General features: G+C 47.3%; 1 protein-coding gene across 1 annotated transcript in view; it reads left to right on the forward strand.

Annotated features, from left to right (window-relative positions):
- The window catches only part of SLCO3A1 (solute carrier organic anion transporter family member 3A1), a 136,423-nt gene that overhangs the window by 96,667 nt on the left and 16,799 nt on the right, over window positions 1–22,957 (forward strand). Inside the window, exons 3-7 of the mRNA XM_033516968.1 lie at window positions 3,852–3,950; window positions 6,927–7,190; window positions 15,680–15,844; window positions 17,732–17,930; window positions 18,792–18,930. Of these exons, the coding sequence (XP_033372859.1) occupies window positions 3,852–3,950; window positions 6,927–7,190; window positions 15,680–15,844; window positions 17,732–17,930; window positions 18,792–18,930 (866 nt within the window). The remainder of the gene's footprint in view (window positions 1–3,851; window positions 3,951–6,926; window positions 7,191–15,679; window positions 15,845–17,731; window positions 17,931–18,791; window positions 18,931–22,957) is intronic.

Consider the following 22,957-nt stretch of genomic DNA (forward strand, 5'->3'; position numbering starts at 1 on the left):
TTTCTAAGAACTGCCATAATTTAGTATGAATTTTTTTTAAAAATAACTCTGATTAAAAATAAAAACACCAACAGGTATCAGTACCTGTACTGATCACTGGTTTTATTGGCATCAGTGGGAGTTTCCCAAGAGCCTGGTGGAACCAGGATAGGACCTTTGATCTGTTTGCTCCTGGTATCAGTGTCCTCTGTCTCCATCAAATCTGACTGATCTAAAAGTTAGGGGGAAACACGGGAAAAGACCAAGCAAATGGTATTAAAGCTAGCCACAAATTTAGCATGTTTTAATTCTTAGCAGCAGCCCCAGCACTGGGAAAAGGGCTTTTGCAAGACCTCCTTCTCTACTAAGCAGCAGCTTTGTGGTTGCAGGACGAGGTGGGTGATGTTGAAAGTGTTCTCCTAATAGCAGGGGTGGTAGCATTTGTGCAGGATTTCTCAAAAGAGGAAGGATGTCTTAAGCTAATTCAAACTTGCCTAATTGCCTCTTGTGTCCTCAGTTGCACACAAATGTTCAACCACAGGCTCTATCCCAATTGCTTAATTAGCCTATTTTTTGTGTCCATCAGCATGCTCCATTGATCCTTGAGCAAAGTCCTGCTCTGTACAGACTCTGGACTATCCATTGTGACAGTCCATGCTTTGGGTTTTTCTACAATCTGCTAGATTTGTGAATTAAAGTGTAAAATACTATTACTGCAACCCTAGGATTTTGTTGGAGTTTCAAAAAAAGATAAAAAAGGGCGGGTGGGGTGAACCAGTTGTTTCCTTGACTTTAGAACAAACGACAGAAAAAGAGAAAACACAATTAACGTGGCTTTTTTTTAAGCTAGCCTAGAGGTGAATAATAATTTAATAGCTTTTGTAAGATGTTAAATAGGTGTTTCAGTGGATGCTCTATCCCACATTGCCCTCTAGTGAGGACATGGCAGAGCAAATCCTGCCTTCCTACAGCCACTAGGATATGAAATGTGGTATTTTAGTAACTGAGGACAGGGCTTGTTTCTGACATAGTGGTTTTGAAATGCAGAAATGTGGGGATGGGCAGGTTCATCTGTCACCTGTGCCTGCACCTGCACTGGCTACTTTCTCAATGTTTGCCTTTTGCTGAGATAATTCTCTCTGCAAGCATCTCCCTGCTGCTGCTGGACCACCAGCCACAGGTCCCTGCTCTCTTCTGCTTCTGGGAAAGGAGAAAACATTTCCCCTTTTTTGGTGAAGGATGATTTTTAACATGTTCTTTGTCTTGCACTTTGCTCCATGAAACAAACACCAGCTCTGTGGTTTTCCCTGTACACACATGGTCAGAGTGACTCTGTGGTTTGGAGATCATCACAGGACAAACTTCCAGCCCTCCTCAACCCAACACTAATGCATCCAAAGGTGTTGCCTGGAGGGTAGAACTGGCTGGCCCTTGTCCTTCTGTCTGAGCAGCTCCATTTGTCATTGCTCCAGCTGATACAAGGCCCAGCGTGTGCTTGACCATATTTACATAGAAATTCGTAATTTATGTTCAGTTTCCAAAGGTATTTGAATGCTGTCTCCTTCATCACAGGAGTAGCCATGGTAATCTCTGCTACAGGCTGTCTCCTTCAACTCTGTGCCTGAAAACAATTCTAGAAAAGTTTGTCCTAGAGCAGGGAAGGGGCACGGACTGAGTGTACATGGCAGAAATGTGGGTGCTGACAGTGCCCTGTGTCAGTGCCACCCTCCTTGGGGCTGTAGGAGCCCAGGAACACCATCGTGTTTCAGGAGAGAGGATGAGCAGCAGTCACTCAGCCTGCTCCACCTGGCACTTGGGGCTGAACGACAAACACCGATGCCATCTAGTGACCAACAAAAAATGTGACATGGGTATTTTATAAAATCCTGTTGGAAACTGTTTGGCTGCAAGTGGGGCTAGGAGGGAAGGGAGATGGGGCTTGAGGTGTGCTGGGAAAAGAAATCCCTTTTTCTGCTCTCCCAGCATTTCACGTGCCATGAAATGCTTCTGCAGGTAGCCAGGGATCTCCCCTGTGAGGCTTCACAGATCCCCAAAGGCAAGGCACAGACTTACTAAGCAGCTCTGTTGTTGGAGGAGCACAAATGTTCCAATGTTCTGCTGGACCATGGAGCACAAACCCAGCACAGCAGGACAAGGGGGCTGCAGGAGAGGAGATGATGGCTGGTCCACTTGTGACATGGGACATCACAGGCAGAGACCTCAGCACTTAATTTAACCACGAGCTGTGACACGGTGCCATTGCTGCAGCTTAGAGCTTGGCAGAGACTGGGCAGGGGCTGGCAGCTCCTGCTGCTGCCCTGACAGCAGTGACCCCTCACTGCAGCTCATACAACTTCCTTTCCTCCCACCACCTTCGTCTGTCCCTCGTGCTGCTGAAGGTGAGAGGCTTTAACACACCAGGTTTGTGTGTGAGCAGCTGGCTGGAGGCACCTCTGCTTTGTCCCTGGTCATCAATCCAGCCAAGTCCCAGTGCCAGCAGCCTGGAGGAGTTAGTTTGCACCCTGCATGTTTAAAATGAAGCTGAAGTTGTTTCTGACCATTCCAGTTTATTCTGCTTGGCTAAACCGTTGTTGGCAGATGTGGATTCCCTTGCTTGGGGATGGCGGTCTGGGAATTTTTTTGCAGCTCTGATAATTTCTCCAGCTCCTGAGAAATGCGCAGAGAGGGAACTTGGGAATTAAAAAGTTTCCAGATAAGGAACTTGAGGGCTGAGATAGCTGTGATGAAGTGCATTATAAATGCACTGAGATGCCAGGCAACACCCCCAGAGAGATTAGGAGAGCCAGCAAAGAGCCCAGATGCAAATGAGCTCCTTCATGGGCCACCTCTGAGGTGCAGTGACACCAGGACTGGTGCTGGCACATCTCTGCTGAGGTGCCCCCCTCTCCAGGCACATGGGGCCATCAGCAGTGCCTTCCCCAGAGGGAACAAGCAGGCTCCTGCTCTGCTCCACACTGCTCAGTTTGCACCCTTCAGAAAGCCATTTACAAGGGTCCTTGGGGGACTTCTTGTTGTTTTTCCCAAACGTGAAAGTACCTAATATGTTCTTATTGTCTAATTTACAAATGTTTTGTATATCTTTGCTGCTTCTTTTTCTGGATTATCCTTGTGTCCCCCCGCCTTTCTGCCCTGGATAATTGAGAGCTGGCTCTGTGCCTGTAGCGTTCCTGTTTCAGGGCCAAAATGGGAGTGAAAATAAATGCTTCTAAATACTGTATTGAAACAAATAAGTAATTTACTCATAATAGCTCTTCTCCTGGCATTACACTGGCAATTTCATGCAGGTTTTGCAGAAAGAACAAGCAGTTGTGAGAGGCTGGAAGAGCCACACAGCATGAATATTTGCCGTGTGTCTGATGGGGAGAAGGGCTTCACAGATTTGGAAAAGTGCTCCTACTTCTTTAAAGGGACTTTATCCAGCAGTCTGTGACAACACTAGTTTCATAGATTTGCTGTCCCTAATGTCTGAAAATTCTGTCTACCAAGATTTTAGGTGGAGGTGGCAAGAGTTGCCCGTGAGGAGAAGGCAGGTCTGCTTTACCTTGTGCTGTTGAGTAAGACATCTTTTAGAGCATCCAGCCGACCAAAACACAGCATATGTCCACACTGTCTTCTCAGCTCAATAGAAATCCTTCAGCATTATCACACCTCCATCTGTTCATTTTCCTGAAGAGATATGGAAAAGCAAAACACATTTAAGGGTGCTCTTTTGCCTGGAGCATTCAACACAGAGACTGCCTCTATCTATTTGGCATCACTAAGGTAATACCATCTTACAGCAGACAAGCAGAACAACTTGCAATGAATAACCAGAGCCCAGTACTAATCTTCTCTTTCTTCTCTCCTTGTAGGGATCCTGTTTACGATGCTGGTATTTGGACCAGCCTGTGGATTTATCTTGGGCTCCTTCTGTACCAAAATCTATGTGGATGCTGTCTTCATTGACACAAGTAAGGAGAACTGTGGTTTGGTTTCAAATCAAATTCGCTAAATTTTTATCATCAGGACAAAAATGTTGATGCTCACAATCAGGAAACTGGCTGTCATTCCATCTTCATTGCCTCTTTCCAGAAGGGTTTTGAGACTGGGATTCAAAAGGTTTCAGCTCTGTTCTGATAAATAACAGATTTATAATGGTTAAAATTTGTTCCCTTCTGTGTTTTCTGCTATGAGTTTCATCCCAGCCCTTAAAGGACACCTTGCACTGTCATGCCAGAGGAGAGCTGTGTCCAGAGCACGGGGTGCAATCTGGAGAGCTGTGTCCAGATCAGGGGGTGAAATCTGGAGAGCTGTGTCCAGAGCACGGGGTGCAATCTGGAGAGCTGTGTCCAGAGCAGGGGGTGAAATCTGGAGAGCTGCCACCCCAGGGTGTGGTGGAGCTGGGTTCTGATGGAGGCACACCAGTAAGATCCATGCCCAGCACCTTCTGCCCTGCTTGGATGGGCAGCATCAGTCCCACAGCATTAGTGCTTTTCTCCAAAACATTTAAAAATTATTGCTCACCTTGACTTCACTCGACTTAAAGCAGATTGTTTGCAAATTGTCCTTTTGTTCCTTTAGACCAAATTCTGGTTTTATTGGTGCCTGCACCGTGTGTTCTTGGCCATGAGAGGGCAACATGTAACAGGCTGTTCTCTGCTGCTCCCCGGCCCTGTGGCTACACACGGCAAACCTGATGTTCTTTCCTTTCCCTCAGTTGTTCAGATGCTTTTTCCACCGTTCTCAGCTCCATCGGACCCCACAGACCCTTATGCAGGGGTTTTGTCCCTTAGAGGGTGCATTTCAGCCCTGTGATGGTGCAAATGTGTTGTCACAGAACGCATTAGGATGGAGTTGAACCTTGCAGGACTCAGAACAGAATTGTTGTGAGAACAATTGTTCTCAGATCTCTGCAAGATATGAGGACAGATCTGCAAATCTGCACAGAAAAGTGTTACTGCCTTTTTTTGATCTCACAAGCAGATGGCAGCTGAGGAAATGTAAATAATATCAAATGACAAAGAAGTATCTTTTGGGATGGCTGAAACATTTGGCTGCAGTTTGGTCAAACACCACATGGCCCCTTTTCATTCCTTGGCTTTACCAAAGCCTCACTTGGCAGAGGAACTGTTTGAAACCTGTTAGATATTTGACCATTTAGTATAATTTATACTAAAATATGAATGTACAGAAGAAAATATTTTATCTCCCTGTAGGTAAAGCTGTGGAACTCCTCACCATAAGGTGCTAAAAATCTCCAAATGGATTTTAAAGCAATAGGACAAGTTTATATATGAAAAAAATGAACATAACTCCAAAGCTAGCTCAGCCCCCGAGTCACAAGAATAATATATGCTGACTTTATTCTTACAGGCTTTCTGGGTAGCTGCAGCTGGTTACCATCAGAGGCAAGACGCTGACCTAGCTAAAAAGTTAATTAGGTGTCTTCTGGCCATTTTTAACATAAGGCATTGCTCAGTATTTACAGCTCAAAAAGCCCCAGACAGATAGAGAGCCACAGTGAAGACCTGTGGAAGGTTACTGCTGAGAAGCCTGGAAGGGCTGTGGCTCAGCCACTTTACAGGGAGGCTGCAGCGCTCCCAGCTCCAGCTGCCTTTGGCCACGGTCAGTCACTGACCTGCAAAAGCTGGAGCACACATGGCCTCTGTTTATTTTTGCATGGGAAAGAGTTTCCCCTTTGCATCTGGCTCTGCCTTTTACAGCTCGAGGTGGCACAAGAGCAAGCTCTGGGGGGTTGAGCCTTGTCCTGCCCCCTGTTCTGGGCAGGTGTGGGATGCCAGGGCATGCTGCTGCACTGCCTGCCACCCAGCAGCTATTTTAGGAAGGGAATATGAAGAAGACTCTGATTTGCCTGACTCTTCACACTGCTGTGCTCCCAAGAACCTGAAAAAAATGCACTTCAGGCAGGAAGAAATAACAGCAGAGGAATCCAGTCCCTCCACAACACTATTTTTCAAACTTTATCTGTATTTGAGGGCTACGTGTTGTTTTCCCTAAGGAAAAAAAGAGTTTCCTTCTGTCTCTGCTTGAGAGACAACTTGATTGCCTCACTTGAGACAGATTTTTCAGAGTGGCAGTAACCAGACAGTCACCATGAGCAGAGGAGCTTGTTATTCCAGCCATGTGGACCCGAGTCTCCTCCAGGAATCAGCTCCAGCACTGGGCACCCTTGTGGCTGTGGTAGCAAGGCAGCTGTTAGGAAAACAGTTTTTCCTCTCCCGCTGTTTATTTGTATTTCCCCACATGGACTCCAGACCCTTCTTAGGCCTTGCCTCTGCTCAGCTGTGGCCTAGAGGATACTCTAACCTTTTGTTTTGTTCTTCCTTGTCTGATTACTTTGGTACATTCCTGAGCCCATTTGATGCTGTGGGTGGGTTTCTTTTCCAATATTTAGGACTGTTTCACCCTCCACACAGTCAGAGGTGCCCCTAAAGCCCAAATGCCAATCTCTCTTCTGCTGAAAAGGGCCGAGAATTCAAAGCAGAGGGAGCATTGAGCTCCTGGGAAAGCAGGGTGGTAAGCAGGGTAGGAGGTGCAGTGTCCTTCTCTGTGCCAGGGGATGTATCAGGTGAGTGGGACACACTGGGACAGGGATGTCCAAAACCTCTGTGCCAGCACAGGGGACACTGGTACACAGCAGCTTCCTGGAGCTGGCAGAGCCAAAAACGCTAGGGAGAAGCTCTGACTGCAGGGTGTTGCCAAAGCCGGGTGTACCATTTAGGCAGAAGTGATGGAAGCTGGTCCTGACGATCCCTTGAGTGTGGAGGACACTGTGCACTGGTGGCTCACACACTGCAGCTCCCACCTTGTGTCCTGTGCCCCTCACCAGGGGTCCCTGTGACCGCCCTGCAGCCCACGGGTCATTCACGCCGTTGTCTCCCCCTCCCCATGGCCAAGCCCCTGACCCGTGTTTTCTCCCCCCACAGGTAAGCTGGACATAACCCCGGACGACCCTCGGTGGATCGGAGCGTGGTGGGGAGGCTTCCTGCTCTGTGGTGCCTTACTCTTCTTCTCGTCCCTGCCCATGTTCGGCTTCCCGCAGTCGCTGCCGCCGCGGCCCGAGCGCGCCGGGGAGAGCGAGCAGGCCATGCTCCCCGACAGGGACTACGAGCGGCCCAAGCCCAGCAACGGGGTCCTGCGGCACCCCTTGGATGGGGACAGCAGCACCACCTGCTTCCAGCAGCTGCGAGGTGAGACACGCGGTGTGCCGGCCGTGAGGCACGGCACCAGGCCCTCTGTCCCGCCAAAAGTCACCCGGGAAATCTGTAACCTGATGTTTTCAGTCCCTAGCTTCTAATTAATTATCTCTGGCATTGTCTGCATCTGAAAGAGAGACTTTGTTCTGCTTGAAAGCTTTGGGTTTCCTTTTTTTTTTTTAAGCTGCAAAGCTTCAGATATGCATGATAGTCCTAAGGAGTTGGTAAAAAATGAAAGGGAGCGCAGCTGCCAGAGCAATTTGTGAACTTCTCTCCAGTGTACTGTCCTCCTCCCCTCTGCTTCTCAAAACAGAGTGAGCCAGCAAGAGCACTTAAAAGAAATTGGGAGCTCCCAGCACCTGAGCTTCAGCTTGGTGCAATCCCAGATGCAAAGCAATGAGTGTTGGGCATCACCACAGCCCTTAAACTGAAATGGGAAGAGGGAGATACCAGCCCAGAATAGCTGCAAAATGGCAGGGCAGAGCATGATTTGTTGCAAATTAGAGAGAAAGCCTCACATCATGTCCTGCAGTGATGGAAATGGAGGAGGCTCTAATTAAAGTCAGCTGAGGATCCAGCATTTTGTGGGAAAATGTGAGTAGATATCCTTTCTCTAGGCTGTACTGGAAAACCCTTCATCTGAGAGGGTGTTTCTGTAGCACTGGGGGCTGCTTCCCACACCCTGTCTCTGTGGCAGAGCAAGTTTCATTACTGCCTGATGCATTTAGATAAATGAGGACAAAATCACTTACTCCCTGTGCAGTCACCTTAATTGGGAGTTGAATGAAGTGTAGGTGGGAAGGGAAAAGAGACTTTGGGGAAAAAAGTGTTGTCTAAATATATAAAAATGCCTTGAATAGTAGATGTGGTTGTTCATTAAGGGAAGGTCAAAGATGTGAAATTTTGACTTGATGAGGAAATTCAGAAGAAAGGTAAAGGGATAAGTTGTTTGAAACTCGGTCAGTAAAATTAATTTCTTCATCCTTTCATCCTTGTTGCAAGGATTTTTTCTCTTGAATGGACTTTTCCCATTATATGTCCATATGGATAGTGCTGTGGCTTTTGTTGTGTACACATCAGAGTGTCTGCTTCTGGCCACTGAGCTTTTGGAGTGGGCACTGGAAACATTTGCAGGTTTTCATATAGAAAAATGAAAGAAAATGACGTATCCCTGCTGCATGGAGGGGCAGCAGTTCAGCCTGAGGATGGTGCTGAGCATCTTGCACACAGGGAGGCCGTGGGGGGTTCACTGAGCATCTGTTGCTCATTGAAGTAGAGAAATTAAACTGCCACATCCATATGCTTCAAGTATTGATTACATCAGGAGGCACCACGGGCCTCCACGTTAGGCCCCCACTGCAGGTAACCCCATTTCTGAGCAGTCAGTGTTCCAGGAGCCTTTTTGTAGATGGACTTTGAAATAAAATTTACGTCACATCAAATAAGGGAAGGAACGACCTTTTTAGTTATTCCTTTGAGGCTGTCACAGACAACATGGTGTTGGTAGCTGACATCTCCTTTCAAGTCCCTTGCCACTGTTGTCACAGTCAGAATGTGGTCAAGAGTCGTGCTGCTGAAGTGAGGCAAGCACACCTCATCATTCCTGATGAGCAGGGTTTCAGGTGATGGTTTAATCTTTCTCTGGGTATACATTACTTTGGTAGCAGCTGAAATATCTGTATGCATTCCTGTGTGGCAGGTCTTAGTCTCCTTAATATATTTGTTGATTCTTCTTTGGAGAACGTTAAGACTGTTTTGGCTTTTCCCTAGAATAAAAAAAAAAGGCTTTTAGTTATATACGGAGGTTCAAAATATGTATGTGCATGCATAGTCATGTTCTTCTGTCCTAATGTGACCTTGGATTTTGCGTGAATTTGTGACACTGAACAGAATCCATGGGATCATAAAATGGCATGAGTTGGAAGGGACCTTAAAGACCCTTTGCCATGGGCAGGAACACCTTCACTAGACCATGTTGTTCAGAGCTCCATCCATTCTGGCCCTGAACACTTCCAGGGATGGGACAACCACAGCTGTTCTGGGCAGCAGCAGAGAATTTGCCTGTACAGGGGGTTGGGACCAGAGATGCTCCCTGGGGCTTGGATGGCCATGACTGACTCATTTTTAGCAAACATTGTCTCTGCAGCTTGTCCTGGGCAGGGCTGTTCCTGCTGTAAATGCATGTCTGCATGGAGGTGATTGTCCATCTCTTGTGCAAGTGTGGGGAGTAAGAGCTGTTTCTCTGGATTGATTATGCAAACACCCTCTGTATCAATAACACGTCCTTAAAGGGTGAACTGCATCTCCTTTTTGGCTACTGAAGGAGCTTTATTATTTTTTACATTTTTTCCCAAGCCTTGCAGTGACTGCCACAAGAGAAGGGACATGGTAGGAGAGGGAGCAGGGCAGTGTCAGCTGGGGACATGCTCTGAGCTGCTGGGTCATGGCTGTCACCTAGAGATACGGCACGGCTGGCACGTGGGAAGATGCTCCAGACACCACAGGATCTGCTGAAAGTCATTGAGATGGAGGGCTGGCTGAGATTCCTTGGCTTTCTCTAGCCTTAGCATGCAAAAAAAGCCGGGACTAATATAAAAGGAACATGCTCAAAGTATCAATCTTTTACATCTCTGTAAAATTCTAAGCAGGAGGGAGGGCCCAGCTTTTGGGAAACCCTGGCATCTCTTCCTGTGGGGTATTTCCATGCCAGGAAAGAAGCAGTCTTAAGAGCAGCTCTAAACTTGAAATGAAGGTGGTGCCTTTGAACAGCACGAGGTGAAGAGGCAATCAAAGGCAGTGGAGGCAGCGGGGGGCTCTGCACAGGGGCAAAGCAGCTCAGGCAGGAAAGCCTTGGGACAGTCCTGGGAGCTGCTTCCCACAGCTAAACTGGCACGTGAATGCTGCACCGCTTTGCCTGATTAGTATTGCAGTTCAGCAAAGCAAATCCATTTGGGAGCACAGAGAAGTGAAGGATTAACAGCAGTGGAAGTCTGAATAAATGCTGCCATTGCTCTTTGCTCCTGCCTGGCAGGGTTGAGCCAGCGCTGTGCTCTCCGTGTGGTCTGTGGGAGCACTTCAGGCATGGGCTGGGCAGTCCCTGCTCTTGTGGGGAGCACAGCTTTGCTTTCCCACCTCTGCTCTGACTTGGGGCCCTCTGTGCTCCTCGGGGCCAGAGAAGATGCTCGGCTGTGCCAGGGCACCTGTGCCCTCTGCTCGAGTCTGTCCAGCATCCGCCCTCTCACTCTGCCTCTGACACACCACCTGCTCTGGGACGTGCTTGGAAATAGTTCATTAAAACCCTTCTCTTTTTTTTCACACAGAAATGTCACATCTATTGAATTCAGCGGCCAGTTCTGATGAAATCTGATTTCAGAATGCTTCCTCAGCATGATCTTTAACACCTCTGAAACATTCTGCCCTAAATGCATTCTGTTTTGCAATGATTTAAACCAGAAATTCGTTACGTTCTGCCGCTCTGTCTAGCAAGAGAGATTAAAACCCTAAAAGGATTGAAATTGATATGAAATCCTCCAGGTTTGGAAGGAGAAGCTCATTCACAATGAATTAAACGAAAACTCACTGTGGAATTAAATGAATTTCAGAACTGCAAATTCCCTAGATTTGGAAACATTTTGGTTTCTTTCCAGCTTCATTTTCAAGAGTGTAGGAGAGCTGGGATGTACAGCTGACAGCTGCCTTGTCTTCTGTTCAGTTCCGTCCTGCTCCATGTACCAATCTGCTGAGTACCTAGGGAGGGAGCCACTCTGAATCCGGGATTGATCTCCCAAAAAATGCTCTCTGGGAGCAGACATACAGTGCTAGGGCAGAAGCTCCCAGCTGTGCAGGGAGGGCCTGGACCATGGGGAGCCTGTAATCCTCAGTGGGAGTTCATAGGATTGGGCAGGATTAAAGACTAACAAAAGTAGTTTTTAACTCCTGATTCCTCATGACTGATAGTGACAACCTTTTGGAGGGGGCTCTATCTATAGCTTCATTTACAACCACAGTGGCGAGGCTTCAGCCCAGGTTTAGGCTTCAATGCCTTCTTGGACTGGGGTCTTGTCCCCCTGCAAACACCTTAAAGGCTTGCTGGGAAACCCAAGTCTTAGGTGAGAAAGTGGTGATCACAAAAGGCATCAGGTCCTGTCTTTGAGTTTCCTTTGGCTTGTGTTTCATGAGGATGCAGATACTGTTGTCAGGCTTTTCTTGGCTATTTCCAAGTCAGCATCATCTTCTCAGCAGCATGAAAAAATTCAGAAAGGTCTTCAGCCTGCACACCTCAGGGCCAAAGCTGAGCAGAAACTGAAGGCAAGCAGAGCCTGTCTCCAAAAAATGCTTTTCCATGACTTCTGTGTCACAGGTGAGGGAGGTTTATGTCCTCCTCTCAAGTCAAGTAAAGGTGGTTCCTGCAGGGAAGATGATGTACTAGAAGGACCTGCTTTCCATGCTTGAGTATGCTACTTCTGCTTCAAGTTTGAATCTTGTCAGGAAGGTTTTTTTGATTTATGTGTCATCCTTTTCCCTCATACCCTTTATGATAATTTTGCCAAGGCCACATGGAACTTCAGCATACTAAACTCACCTGAGATATCTTCAGCACCTCCTGCCTTACTCCATATTCTCTTTTACAGGAGCTGCCTCTTTCCAGAACGTGTTTTATTCTTGCTGCCTGTGCTGTTTTCCTCATCCCTTTTTTCTCAATCCAGGTGGTGATTTTGCCTTTTTTTTTCTCTTCAGAGAGAGAGGCTTGCTGCTGACATGAGTAGTAGAAAGTCATATTTTGGCTCTATACTACATTTTGCCTTTTCCTCACCACACTGTCCTAGGTGGACTGGGCTGTAAAACTCCCTCTAATTTATTACTTTGCTTTCTGTGTTCTTCATCTTTACTGCAAATTGAAAACATGTCTCTGTAGGGTGCTCCAACCAGAAACAGGGGCCTTGGTGATTGTAATGTTCCAAACAATTCATTTCAAGCACCAACGTGATGATTATAGTTTGTCGTTTCTGGAGAGTAGTTAAACCTCGTGTAATGAGGTTGCCAATTATCCCCGGTACTCCCCGATGTGCAGTGACAAATCAAAGCTACTTGGTGGTACATAAGTGTGTGCATTTGTCAAGCCCCTGGCCTGTCATCCACAAAGGCCCCACAGAGGGAGACAGGGGGGGTGTTTTGATGCCTTGGCACGGGTGTTGCTTGAGTGTGAAAAGGTGGGAAGTCACGGGGTTGGTGGGGGGTATTGGAGAGCTTTGGGACATTCACCCAGGTCCCTCCCAGCCTGTGGATGATCCTGTGACCAAGGCTGCACACAGGTGGTCTGAAGAGTTGGAATTAAAGTATTTCAGCAGTGAAAAGAGGTGTTGTGTTCTCCTCAGTGCATCTTGAGAGGGCAGTGGGAATCGCTTTTCTGCCGCTGTTTCTGGAGCATATCGGGTGCAGCAGGACGAGGATGGTAAATAAGCTCCTCCATCTGGGATTGGGAGGCTGAGTCTGTCTATGCCATGTCTGCTGCAGTTTGTGGGTTCTCCACGTAGATTTTTGAGACTCTTTGGACTCCAAAAGGCTTTTCCCACTTTGCAAATGGACTTCAGTTGAGCTCTGTAGCTGTGAAGGGCTGCTCCAAAGTGTAAGGTGCAGGGTAACATTTACCACGACTCCTGCTGAGTTGGCTCCAGTGGAGAAGCACCATCTGTAGCTGTTGTGTTCCCCAGGGCTTCACTGTCCCCCATCAGGCATTTCTGTTCCCATACCCAGCACCATATGCCAGGCAGCTGAAAGCACGTCACTCCAGTGCATTGAGAGATTTTTAAACTTCACTGCTGACTTTTTACCTTTTCCCAGAGGTATTTCACCTCAAGAACTGAGACAGATAAGGCAGTAGCCAGTGTCAAATGATTGATCTTAACAAATGGCAGTAGCAAGATGAAAAGATATTCAATTCTATTGGGAACCTCCTGTCATTTCCTTTAGAAGATGAAAGAGAACAAGCTGGCCCTGGCTGAGGAGATGGTGGAGGCTGCCAGACACTGCTTGGGCTGTTGGTGCACTCTTTGCACTGGGTTTTGTGTCACACCTGCCTGATGGTGCAGAGTCCTGTTGCAGTAGACAGTGGTCAGACATTCAGCAGAGGACAGGATCTGTCCCAGAAAACTCACAGGAAGGAGAAGCATTGAGCGTGGAATCACAGAAAGATTGGGGTCAGAAGGGACCTTAAAGATCATCTTGTTCCAGACATTCACAATGGACAGAGACACCTTCCACTAGAACAGGTTGCTCAAAGCCCTGCCCAGCCTGGCCTTGAACAGTTTCAGGGGCATCCACAGCTTCTCTGGGCAACCTGTTCCAGTGTCTCACATCCTCACATTAAAGAATTTCTTGCTTATATTGAATGTAATCCCTCCCTCTTTCAGTTTAAAGCCATTACTTGTCCTGTCACTACACACCCTTGTCGAAAGGTCCTCTCCAACTCTCCTGTAGCCCCTTTAGGTGATGAAGTGCTGAGACTTGGAGCCCTGCACTGCCAGACGAGGCACTTAGGAGGGGTTCCTCTTCTGTGTGAGATGCTGCAATAAATCTGCAAATTTTTGTTGTCCACCCCAAGCACCGAAGATGGATTTTGACCTTGGTAGTGCATGATGGTTGGGTGCCAGCTTCAGAAATAAATGTCCGTGATCTTTAACTCCATCCTGCAAAAGGCAGGCTGTCACCACTACTGTTTGGTGGATAAAGTTAGAGCCAGACCTCAGTGTCTTTGGATTTAAATTGGCACAAAGCTGCATCTCAAGGAATCCATTAATCTTGAGCAAACTGAACTCCTGAGGCACAACAGTCATTAATACCTTAAATACGTCTTTTCAAGCTCAGTACTGCCAAGTCCACCTTTGCCTTTTCTATATTTTTCCTGGCAAGAAAGGGAGATTCTGTAGGTGGCCACCAAAGAACTGAAGGGTGCAGCAGGTGGCTTCTGAAATTTATCCATGTCTGAATTCCCCCCATCCCCATTCCTCCCACACAGTATTTTTTCCTCTTTTTCTCTTTTCTTTTTTCCTCTGTTCTGCTAAAAATTGCTATGCCTCTTGCACCTTAATTATGTTCAGTAAATCTTCAGGAAGCAGGAATTTTATATAGCTTGGAAAAACATTTCTGATATAAAGAGACCAGAAACTGTGGAGTGACCTTCCAAAAAAGTTAGATCAAACCCAATTATAACCATTTTTTCCACTGTCCCCATGAAAGAACCAAGGGCACCCAAGCAGAGCCTTGACAAAGAGCTCTGCATTCTCTGCTGAGGCCAGTGCAAAAAAATTCCTGAGGGAAAACATAAGCCAGCACCAGAGAAACATCATCTGCCAGCCCCTGGTACACCGCAGGGAATGTGGGGGATGGATTTTCAAAATGCAAATAGGGGTCCATTGAGGCTTCACTACACTACATCAAGGTAATTTTCAAACTTAATGATTTTCACATTTAATTCAGGGAGAAATTAGTCATCAGGTACTGAGACAAAGCAAGGCTCTCCTCTGTACTGGGATGCTCTCTTCTTCAAGCTGTGTTATCTCGACAATAATTAAAATGTTCGCTGGAGTAGAAAACGTGCGATCTGATTCATTAGCCAGATTTCCCTTTGTAGGGTAACTCTTGTTTGCTTATGGGAAATTGAGATGGGATTGGAGAAGAGAGGACTCTGGACAATGATGATTTGGAAGGGGAGAGCCAAGGGTTCTCCTTGAAAGCAGAGCCACATGTGTGTCCTACCCAGTGAACAGCTCAGCATGTCCTCTTCCACCCTCTTAAGGATGGGAGGGTCTACATGGAGGATGTTGGTTGGCTGGAGGAGCTTTAGGCTGTGGGAACACACTGACAAGCCTGTCCCAGGCAGGAGGACCCTTGTGCCATGGGTATCCATGGGCCAGGCTAAGCCAGAGAGTTTCAGTTTGCTGAAAACACCCACATGTGCTGCAGAAAGGTGACCATCAGTGAGTGTGCCAGTTTGGAACGGGAAAATGAAGCAAATCTGGGTGGCAGGAGAAGATAAAAACAGATGTGAACTGTGTTGGTTTGTGTCTGAAAGCTTGCAGGAATTTATGCTGAATACAGCACTGATGGCACCTGTTGGCTGGCTCAGCTTTATTCACAGGGGGCAGGTACAGAAAGGAGAAGGGGAAGAAAGAACTCACCAGGTTTTGATTGACTTCCCTATGGGGGAAACAAAAAGCAATATTGGAAATTTTCCTCATTCAAAATCATCTGTAAGAGTAAATAATCACAGATGATTTCTTTTTGCACCCTCTTGGTTCTTGAATCTTTAGCTGGCACTGTTTGGGTGTTTCACTTCATTCTGGTGTTCCCACATTTGAAGCAGCTTGTCTGTGAGAACAGGAAATTACTCCTGATGTGAAGTGGGTTTTCCCTTCAGAAGAGGAGACAGACACCTCAAGTAAAGTCTACACAAAAACCCCTCTCCCTTTTTGTCTCTCTTCTAGTGATCCCCAAAGTGACTAAGCACCTGCTCTCCAACCCCGTGTTCACCTGCATCATCCTGGCAGCCTGCATGGAGATTGCAGTGGTGGCTGGCTTCGCTGCCTTCCTGGGGAAGTACCTGGAGCAGCAGTTCAACCTCACCACCTCATCTGCCAACCAGCTCCTGGGTGAGTACCCACGGGGACACCAAACCTCCACAGCATCACAAGCATCCACAGGTGTTGAAACGTGTTCAGCATGGCTGGGAACTGCTGCCAGGCTGCCCAAAAAGTCTGACATGTGGAAATGTGTCTGTGAGTGAGAGGGCTGGGCTTCAGCTGTGCCATGGCTGCAGGGCTCAGAGCAGACCCCCAGCATCCTTTTTCCTCAACTGCGCTCTCCACTGTATCCTGCTGCCATCACTTCCCCCATGGCCAAGCCTGTAGTGTGGGAAGCAGTATGGGACAGCCAGGATAGGAGAGGCCGTGAGATGCAGCAGAAATGGGCTGTCAGATTGCCCAGACTGCAGCTGCTCTCCAAGTGATAGTGTGGCCCATTGAACTGCTTGTCTCATGGTTCTGGTGCCCCACAGTTGTGCAGCCCATCTCTGTCTGGGTTAGGAGGCCCTGTTTCCTGTCACTGCTTTCCCCTTGTCCTGGAAAGGACAGGATTGCAATGAACAGTTCAAATACCTGAGTTAGTGCAGCTTGGTCGTCTTTCAAACGTCCCTTCTCTCTGACCATTCCATGCTGCTGTGATTTCACGTTCTGCATTTCTCAGTGTTCATTTGTTCCCTGTCAGGACACTGATGGCAGAATATTCATTTATTTTCTGTTGCTGCTCATCCCAGGCAGGCCCAGCCATTTGTTTATGACAGCCCTTCTCTCAGCAGCACCCAATTAAGATATCTGCAAGTTGATCTTGGATGATCTGCGACCACAGCTCGCCAGATGGGCAGCTGGCAGTGATCTGTCAAAAACTGGGACATCAGGACATGGGTGGATCTTCATATCATAACAAGGAGTTTGCAAGCTGCTCTCCTGACAGTTGTTTATTTCCCTATTAAACTCATTGATATCTTCTGGTTTTGGCATGGTTTTCCAAAAGAAACAATCCCCTGCAGTCAGCCTTGCCTCCCCAAGCGACTCGGGAATTTGCTAGTGAATTTTAATATGATTTGACAGAAGGCCAGAGGTCTCAAAGTTCTTAGGCTATTCCATCTTTCCTGAAAATTAAAGGCTTGGCAAAGGAAAGTAACTTCACTGTTGGCCCAGTGGGAGAAAGGAAAAAGCTGTTTGGTGGGAGCTGGCTGGGCAGTCAGCATGTGAGTGCAGCTGGGTGGCCAGCAAAGAGGGGATCACCCATGAGCCAGAGCACATCCTGCTTCTGACCTGAGAGTGGGAAAGGAGACTTGGGTATCTCTGTGTTTCTCACAGCAACTTGTTTAAACAAAGTTATAATCATATTTCTCACATGGCATTTAAGGGAGTCTAGAAATGCCAGGACTGGGATTCTCTTCTAAGCACAGTTCAGGTGAGTGAGATCTGAGTTATAGCTGGCAGCAAAGGGATAAAAGTGACCCCAAACAAGCATAGTGTGGTAATTTCTCCCTGTGCTGGAAAGGGAATCACTTCTGGCTGTGATTTTGCATTTAACAGTTAATGAAAATTCTTCTAGGGAGATTTCATATTTTCAAATGCTGTTCCTGCCTAGTCTCTAAGACCAGACTACTGTGAGTCGCACCAGCAAGGCTCATCCAGGGCCTCCAGACACCTTGGAAAATTCTTGACTTTATTTGCTGCTGCTGAGGTCAGGCTGGGCCAAGCTCAGCAAGTCTGGCATTCTCTCCAGCATGGATGAGAACTGGCAGAAGGGTTCTGCAAACAGGCAGCGTGCCTGTTTGCATCTGTTCCTTTTTTTGGGCAGCCCCAGCTTGGTGCTGCTCCAGCAGTTGTTCACTGCAAGGTTTCCTCAAGCCAGGGCACAGATCTGGCTGCTGGAGGGTTCAGCCCTGTCACAGTGTAGTTCACTGGGCCTTGCTCCTGCCTCTTGCTAACTGGTTTTTCCTCTTGCAGGGATGACAGCAATCCCGTGTGCGTGCCTGGGCATATTCCTGGGTGGCCTCTTGGTGAAGAAGCTCAGCCTGTCTGCTCTGGGAGCCATCAGGATGGCCATGCTGGTCAACCTGGTGTCCACAGCTTGCTACGTGTCCTTCCTGTTCCTGGGGTGTGACACAGGACCTGTGGCAGGGGTTACTGTTCCCTATGGAAACAAGTGAGTCCACAGAGGGTTCAGGGGAGCTTTACCAGCATAAATCCATGTCCTTGACAGGCAGGGCTGGCCTTCAGACAACATTAGAGCAAGCATAGAGAAGGCAGTGTTGTATGGGCTCTTGGTCTGGGATGTTCCATGCCACTCACCACTGGGAGAGCTGAGTACCTGCAGATGACATTTCACAAAAATCTGAAATTCAGTCAAATTGAATCAAAAGGTGCCAGAGCTGAGTCTGTACTCACAGGAATCTCTGTAGCATTTGGTCTGGTTTGTCCTGGCAGTAAGGGACATGCACTGCTTTGTACATTGATTTAAGTGCCTGAGGGGAATTTGTAGAACTAGGTTTTAGATGCCTGGAAATACAGATATGGTGAAGAGAGAGTGTTCGTGGTTGTAGGCCCATTTTAATGTGAGAAATGAGGCCCACATAACCCTCTAACATCCTGCACTCACAGTACTTGGAGAGAGACTTATTTGGTATTTTCTTCCTGAGTGCTCCTGTATGCAGTGGCAGCTCTTTAGATGACAACTTCAGCCTGTCAGCTCCTGACAGTGTTGCAGAAAAACACAGAGCAGTCTCCCCAGCATCTCTTTGCGTTTCCTTGAGGCTTCTTGTTGAGGTAACAGGGCAGCCCAAGCCTTGCATTAGATTCTCTTTTGCAGGGAGATAGTGGCCATGGCATTTCAGTCTCCAAGGAGAGGCTGTAGCCTTGATTTCTTAGACCTGGAACCCAGCTACCTTGCCCACTGCTTTTTTGTAATGTGTTTGCCTTAACTATCCCCCTCCATGGCAAATTTGTAAGGAAACAGTTGGCTGATAATCACACTGTCCATTAATTTCTTTCTCTCTTTGTCTTACAGCTCAACTCCAACCTCATCTCTGGACCCATATTCCCCCTGCAATAACAACTGTGAATGCCAAACTGATTCCTTCACTCCAGTGTGTGGGGCAGACGGGGTCACATACTTATCTGCCTGCTTTGCTGGCTGCAGCAGCACGGTGAGTGGGCTCTCCTGGGGACCTCGTGCCTGTAGGAACGGTTCTGGGAGCTCAAGTGAGGTTCCTGCATGTCTGGTAGAGTAGCTCACCCACAGCCAGCAGTGGCTGCACCCCCAAAAGCTGACCCCACACCTCTGGTGGGCCTGAGCCCCTGTTTTTCACTCTGTTCCAAAAATGCCCACTCACTGCCAGGGTCACCCATGGAGCAGGACAGGATCTCACAGCCTCCTGCCCTGGTCTTCCTCCTCAGTATGGAACATGATAGGAGATCTGCACAGGTGTCCAGTGGCAGAACACATCCTCTGCTAGATTCCCAGCCCAGAAGGGACCAGCTTCTCTTTTATCCTGCTGCTCCTAATTTCTTTCCTCTCTTCTCCACCTGCCCATGTTTGCCCTGCCCAACCCTTTTAGTCTTTTTCCTCTTGCTCTTTCCCTGAATCCGGTTCCTAGACAGTTGTAAGCAGATCCTGGTTTTATTCACCCTTGTTTAAGCTCTCCTTTAACTCCTCTTGGTTCTCTCTTTCCTTGCTTTGCTCTGAGGCAGCCACAAGAGCAGTTGTCAGGGGAGCAGAGATTCCATCCAAAGACATTCTGCATTTTTCAGTTCTCTTTAAGAGTTTATTTCCCTTAGAAAACTCTTAAAGACCAAACTATCTCTGTATAAAGAAGATGTGGGGAATTTTTAACAATGTCTTAAAAGCCAGCTTTTTCATTTTTTGCTGCTGAAATGTTAATGTCTTCTGGGTTACACTGAAAATGATTGCCTGCTGCTCCTGTGGTGGGGACTGGTGGGATTCCTGCATCCTTGCTCGCTGCCTGGGGCTGTGGCAGGCATGGTGATCACTGCTGTGTGCAATCTGTGGGAGGTCAGCCTGGGACTGTGCTTACAGGGACATCAGTGCTCACCACATGCAATTATCCCTCCATGGCTTCATCCTCCCTCCTTGAGGAGATATCAAACCTCCCTGCCCTGGAGACAAAGCACATGTGAGTGCTGCTGAGCAGACACTTGCTGCTGGCAGTGCAGCCTCCCTGCCCAGATCACCTGTGAGCTTATTCTGCTCAAACATCTTGTCTCCTCCATTCCCTCTCCAGCCTCAGAGATGCAGGCATCCCTTTGAAACACCACAGATTTGAGCTTTCAGCTGCCCTACAAGGATCTACATCAATATGTGACACGTGGAGGTCTTACCTCCTGCCCTCTTTTTCCTCCTCTTCCCAATAAGTCAACACCTGAGATGGCAGCAGGATGGTTTTAAATGGAACCAGCTTGTTTCAGGCACACAGAATTGTGTCTCACCAGTTCACCAAGCCTTCAGCAAGTGTACAGCTGGTGTTGGTCTGTGGCTGGAGCATGGGAGCGATCTCCTCACTGTGCAGTGCAAGGCAGAGCTCTGGCTCCTCTGGAAGGAGCATGGTAATGAAAATTCAGCTCTGCCCCTTCAGTCTGCAGCTGCCTGACCTTGTGCTCTGCAAGAGAAAACCTCTTGGCAAAAAACTCACTCTCCCTCATGCTCTCTCTTACTCATTCCTTCTTATTTTGCCTTTTCGTTGTCATCCTTGGGGTTCTTCTCATCTCTTTGTTTTGTGGGGGTTTTTTGCAGTAACATTTTGAACACAAATTGGTGAAGCAATAGCATCCGCTGGAAAGGGCATTATCAAGAATTATGGACCAGTTTGGCCATGCAATGGCCTTGAGGCAAAGCCAGATTGCCAAACCAAGTTTTAAACCTATAATCCAGGTAATGACCTGTCTGGAGGGTCTTGTGAATGTTATGTGCTTGTGATGAGCCAAGGGTTGCTTTTTACTGGGACATAAAATTCTCTGAATGCTTTATTTAACTTTACTACATTTTACGTTTCTGACTGCTTCTCTTCACTTTTCCTCTGTGAACAATTTCTAAAAGCAATGTGTAGCTCAGTTTTTTTCATTCCTTCTCTCTTACTGAGCTGATTCCAGAGGTGCACTTGTCCAAAAAGCCATAGGAATATCAGTGCAGGTAGGCAGAGCTCTGGCATCCCCAAGAACTTTTCTTTCAAGCCATTCCTGGGAGTGACCCTTGCATACCACGTGATTTTTTTGTTTGATGCCATTGACTCTCAGCATTTTGGCTGGAGACACATGAATTCCAGCCTGGAGTTACTGAGCTGGCACCTCACAGCTTTGCATTGAAGTACCAGCCTGTCTGTTCCCTGTCAGAGCCAGGGCTTAAAAAATAAGTAATTAAAACCATGCGTAATTTGCATGGATAACCACACCAAAGTCAGGATGCTGGTAAAGGTGTAAACTCTGCATCTGTGTAGCCTCACAGGCACACTTAAATCTGGGTGTGCAGGTTGCTGGGCAGCAGAAGATTTTGATAACAAGTGGGTGAATGCAGTGGGGTTGCAGACAAGGGGATCTATGGAAGTTTGGCACAGGTAGCAAAAAACTGCCTCTCCACAGGACAAAGTTAGAACTCTGTCTTTGATGTTTCCTTGTTTGATGTCTGTGAGTTACATACTGTGTCAGTAATAAAAGATCAAAGATCTCCCAGGTAAGGATGAGGTGCAGTGCTAAGCAAGCTGATGTAGTTGGTACAAACCCCTCACACTGCTTCGGGCCAGCACCTTGAAGCAAAGTGACTAAAAAAGCAGATTGAGGGACAAATTTTCAGGCAGTGAAGGTAGGATCTGCTTTGTAAGAATTCACACCAGTGGGAGGACAGTCTGCCCCACCACTGCACCAAACAGGTACTTTCTGTCCTTTGATAAGAGCCCTTGGGAAATAAACACCAAATTCTGTGTGTTTGCTGTGATGGGAATTTTGTCCAAGGTTTATTCAGTTTCTATGCTTTTCTAGACTTACATAGGTTTTGATCCACAGGGCCTTGTCCAGGCTGGCAATGCAGTAAGAGCCAGGAACTACAAATTCCTGTTGTCTGTACAAATACCACCTCAGTGGTGCTAATCATCACCATTCTGGAGCCTTCAGGTGTCAACTTCTAACTCACAGCACAGAAATTTGTTATGTTAATTACTGCTTGCCATCAGAAAGGCACCTGCATGTCTGCTCCAGCTCTCCTGGAGTCCTGCACCACAGTCTCTCTTACCTTCTGTGCACTTAGTTGGAAAAAAATGTTTTGACTCTTATGCAGAAAAAAGAGATTGGTGTCAGAAAGGCTGGAGTAGTATCCCTGCTGATCCTTATCTTTGGAGGCTGTGAACCAGAAAGTGTGCTTTTGCATGGTCCTAAGGGGACTCCTTTTGCAGAAATGCACAGGAATTTCTGCTTGCACGTGGTATAGGGCAAAGGGAGGAGGCTCAGCTGCTTTTCAATATGTTATATTTTATGACGTTACTCCTCATACAAACATGTGACCTGCAAACCCAGCAGGCTTGTGAAGACAAGACATGAATCATTAATGACTGTTTCTTTCTGTATTAGTCAAGGGTTTTCTTGGTAGTATGGAGTGCCTTAATTGCACTGACATCCCTCACTCAGAAATTCAGGAGGGCGAGTTGGAAAATAGGGGGAAAAAAAATCCTTAAATCTGTGACTGGCAAACAAAGCTTCTTTTCACATCCTCCACTTGCTGGAGAGATCAAAGCAAAATGCAGTCATTCCACCCTCCTTCTGATCACATATTGATAAAGTTTATCTCGCTTGACTAGAGCTTTTAGCTCGACACAGATCCCTCTGAACCAGATGTCGTTTATTAGCCCTGGAGTGGAGTCCAGCAGCATCCATGCTGCCAGGCTGTGGTAGCTCAGCTCTGGGTGAGCTGCAGCACCCACCGTGGGTGGCTCCTTCCCAGGGTTTGAGGTGCTGGAAGCAGGCCCTGAACCTGCAGCCAAGAACAAGGGCTGCAGATTTACCTGCATTTAATGTACTTCAGTTTAATTGCAACAGCCAAGAGGACGGAGGTAAATAAGAAAGTAATTAGAACCATAATGGGGGGATCTTTTTTGTCACAGAGACACAGATTGTTTCTTTATTCTCCTCCAAAGAGGTAGAACTCGGTAATAATTTTGTTGCGGTGACATT

Source organism: Parus major, chromosome 10 (assembly GCF_001522545.3).
Source record: "Parus major isolate Abel chromosome 10, Parus_major1.1, whole genome shotgun sequence".
Taxonomy (NCBI): Eukaryota; Metazoa; Chordata; class Aves; order Passeriformes; family Paridae; genus Parus; species Parus major.